Source organism: Daucus carota, chromosome 6 (assembly GCF_001625215.2).
Source record: "Daucus carota subsp. sativus chromosome 6, DH1 v3.0, whole genome shotgun sequence".
Taxonomy (NCBI): Eukaryota; Viridiplantae; Streptophyta; class Magnoliopsida; order Apiales; family Apiaceae; genus Daucus; species Daucus carota.
Window position 1 is genome coordinate 14,023,903 of NC_030386.2, and position 1,835 is coordinate 14,025,737.

A 1,835-nucleotide genomic window follows, 5' to 3' on the forward strand; every position below is an offset into this window, starting at 1 on the left:
TTTCACATGCACATTTGATTCGCTCACAACGAATATCATCATGAGCACATCTTTTATCTGAATATAATACACTCGCATACTTTTTTTAGAAATCCAAGATTCGAATCTCCGACAAAAATCGTAACAAACGAGTACCGAATGATTCATATGCGTAAATTCGTTGGGTTCGGGTTTCGTGATTCATGAACATCTCATCTGCTCTATCACAAATTGATAAGTCCACATGTGGCGCGCAATTAACACGTGCTATTAAACATGAGTAGAGTATAGACAGGTGACAAGTAGTTTAACAATTAGTCAAAGAAAGAAAGCATGTCGGCTGGACCCACCGCAACACAAGCTTTACAAACACATGCTAAATTCTTGTCTTCCTATCCCTATTTTATTCTCCACGTTACAATCTTTATATATAAACGTAGCTACGTTCCCTCTTCTCTCCCACTTATACTTCCCATTCATAGTACAAAATTAAGAGACAACAGAAGAGTCAACATGTCGAGAATTTCGCCGGAAAAGTCTAGGTTTGCTCAGACTTGTAATCTTCTCAGCCATTATGTTAAAGAGAAGGGGAGTCTTCGAGATCTTAACATAGATATCAACGGAGGAGTATCTGCACACAATAATGTGAAGCCTATGAATCTTTTTCCCCAGTATGCCACTATGCAAGATGCTGTCAGAATCACCAGCTCCAGGTTTGTTATATTTCCTTTCTTTTCTTGTTCCCATTTTTCTTAAACTACGCGGTAGTTGTACAGAACTTAGAGACGTTTGGACAACTTTAAAAAAAATGACCCGTTGTTCAAAATAAAGAAGTATATTAGAAATGAGAAGCAAACAAATTAATAAAAATTTGAAAAAGAAATAGAATCTCTCGGTGAAAAGTAAACATTCTCAACTTTTAGAAGCAGCTTCTGCTTCTCTTGGATAAACAGATGCTTAATATGAGTCTCTTCTTTTGAGATGTGGTTTTAAAATGGAATTGTAAATTTTTGATTAATTAGTTTGGGTATTTCTAACGAAATTTTGCTTCTGATTGGTTCAGGGAAAAAAATGAGACCGAGGTTAAAAATGGGCAGATGACTATAATCTACGCGGGACAAGTTTTGGTGTTTGATGATTTTTCTGCGGTGAAAGCCAACGAAGTGATGCAACTCGCAAGCAAGTATGTTAATGCAAGCAAAGTGGTCGAAAATCCTAGCAACTCGATGGCGTTTGCCTCCAGCATGGGTTCGATTTCAGGTTCGGTTGAAGCGCAAAACGAAATAAAGCAACAAGCGCAACCGATTTGGTTGGATCTGCCGATTGCAAGAAGAGCTTCACTGCATAGGTTCTTATCGAAAAGGAAAGACAGGGCTAGTTCAAGAGGGCCATATCAGTTGCACAAGCCATCTGCAGAATCTCCCAAGGAACTGTTCGATCTCAACTTGTAGTCAATGCTGGGATATTATTTGATATTTTATTTATTTACTAATGCTGTTACAGATTCTTTTTATATTTGATGTATGTTTACCAGACAATTAGTTATACGTGTTCAGTGTTCTGATCTGAATGATATCGTTCAATGACTTGCCGATTTGTAATGGATGAATGAATTCCTAGTCAAACATTAACAACTTTTGGACCGCGTTATTGTGATAAATTAAGAGTCTGTTTGAGTGTATTTTAATAAGGGTTTGTCTAGTGTGTGCCCATGGGCACATGCTAAGCATCAAAATTTATAATTTTGGTGGATTTTGATTGGTGTGGTTGGTGAATTTGCAGGGGGTTCACCATTATAAAGAAGCATGAGCCAATCAAAATCCACCAAACTTATACAAATTTGGTGCTTAGAGCAT

The 1,835-nt window shown here is 37.3% G+C and overlaps 1 protein-coding gene across 1 annotated transcript; it reads left to right on the forward strand.

Moving 5' to 3' along the window:
• The first annotated feature begins 392 nt into the window (after positions 1–392).
• LOC108226535 (protein TIFY 10A) lies at positions 393–1,549 on the forward strand. Its single transcript, XM_017401506.2, has 2 exons — positions 393–692; positions 1,043–1,549. The coding sequence occupies exons 1-2, from the start codon at positions 493–495 to the stop codon at positions 1,428–1,430; spliced, it is 588 nt and encodes a 195-aa protein (XP_017256995.1). The 5' UTR covers positions 393–492; the 3' UTR covers positions 1,431–1,549.
• The last annotated feature ends 286 nt before the right edge of the window (positions 1,550–1,835 follow it).

Excerpts from the sequence above, each read along its gene's own strand:
- LOC108226535 (XM_017401506.2), top strand. The coding sequence starts at position 493 with ATGTCGAGAATTTCGCCGGAAAAGTCTAGGTTTGCTCAGACTTGTAAT. Across the intron at positions 693-1,042 it reads GTCAGAATCACCAGCTCCAG|GGAAAAAAATGAGACCGAGG; the intron begins GTTTGTTATATT and ends TGATTGGTTCAG.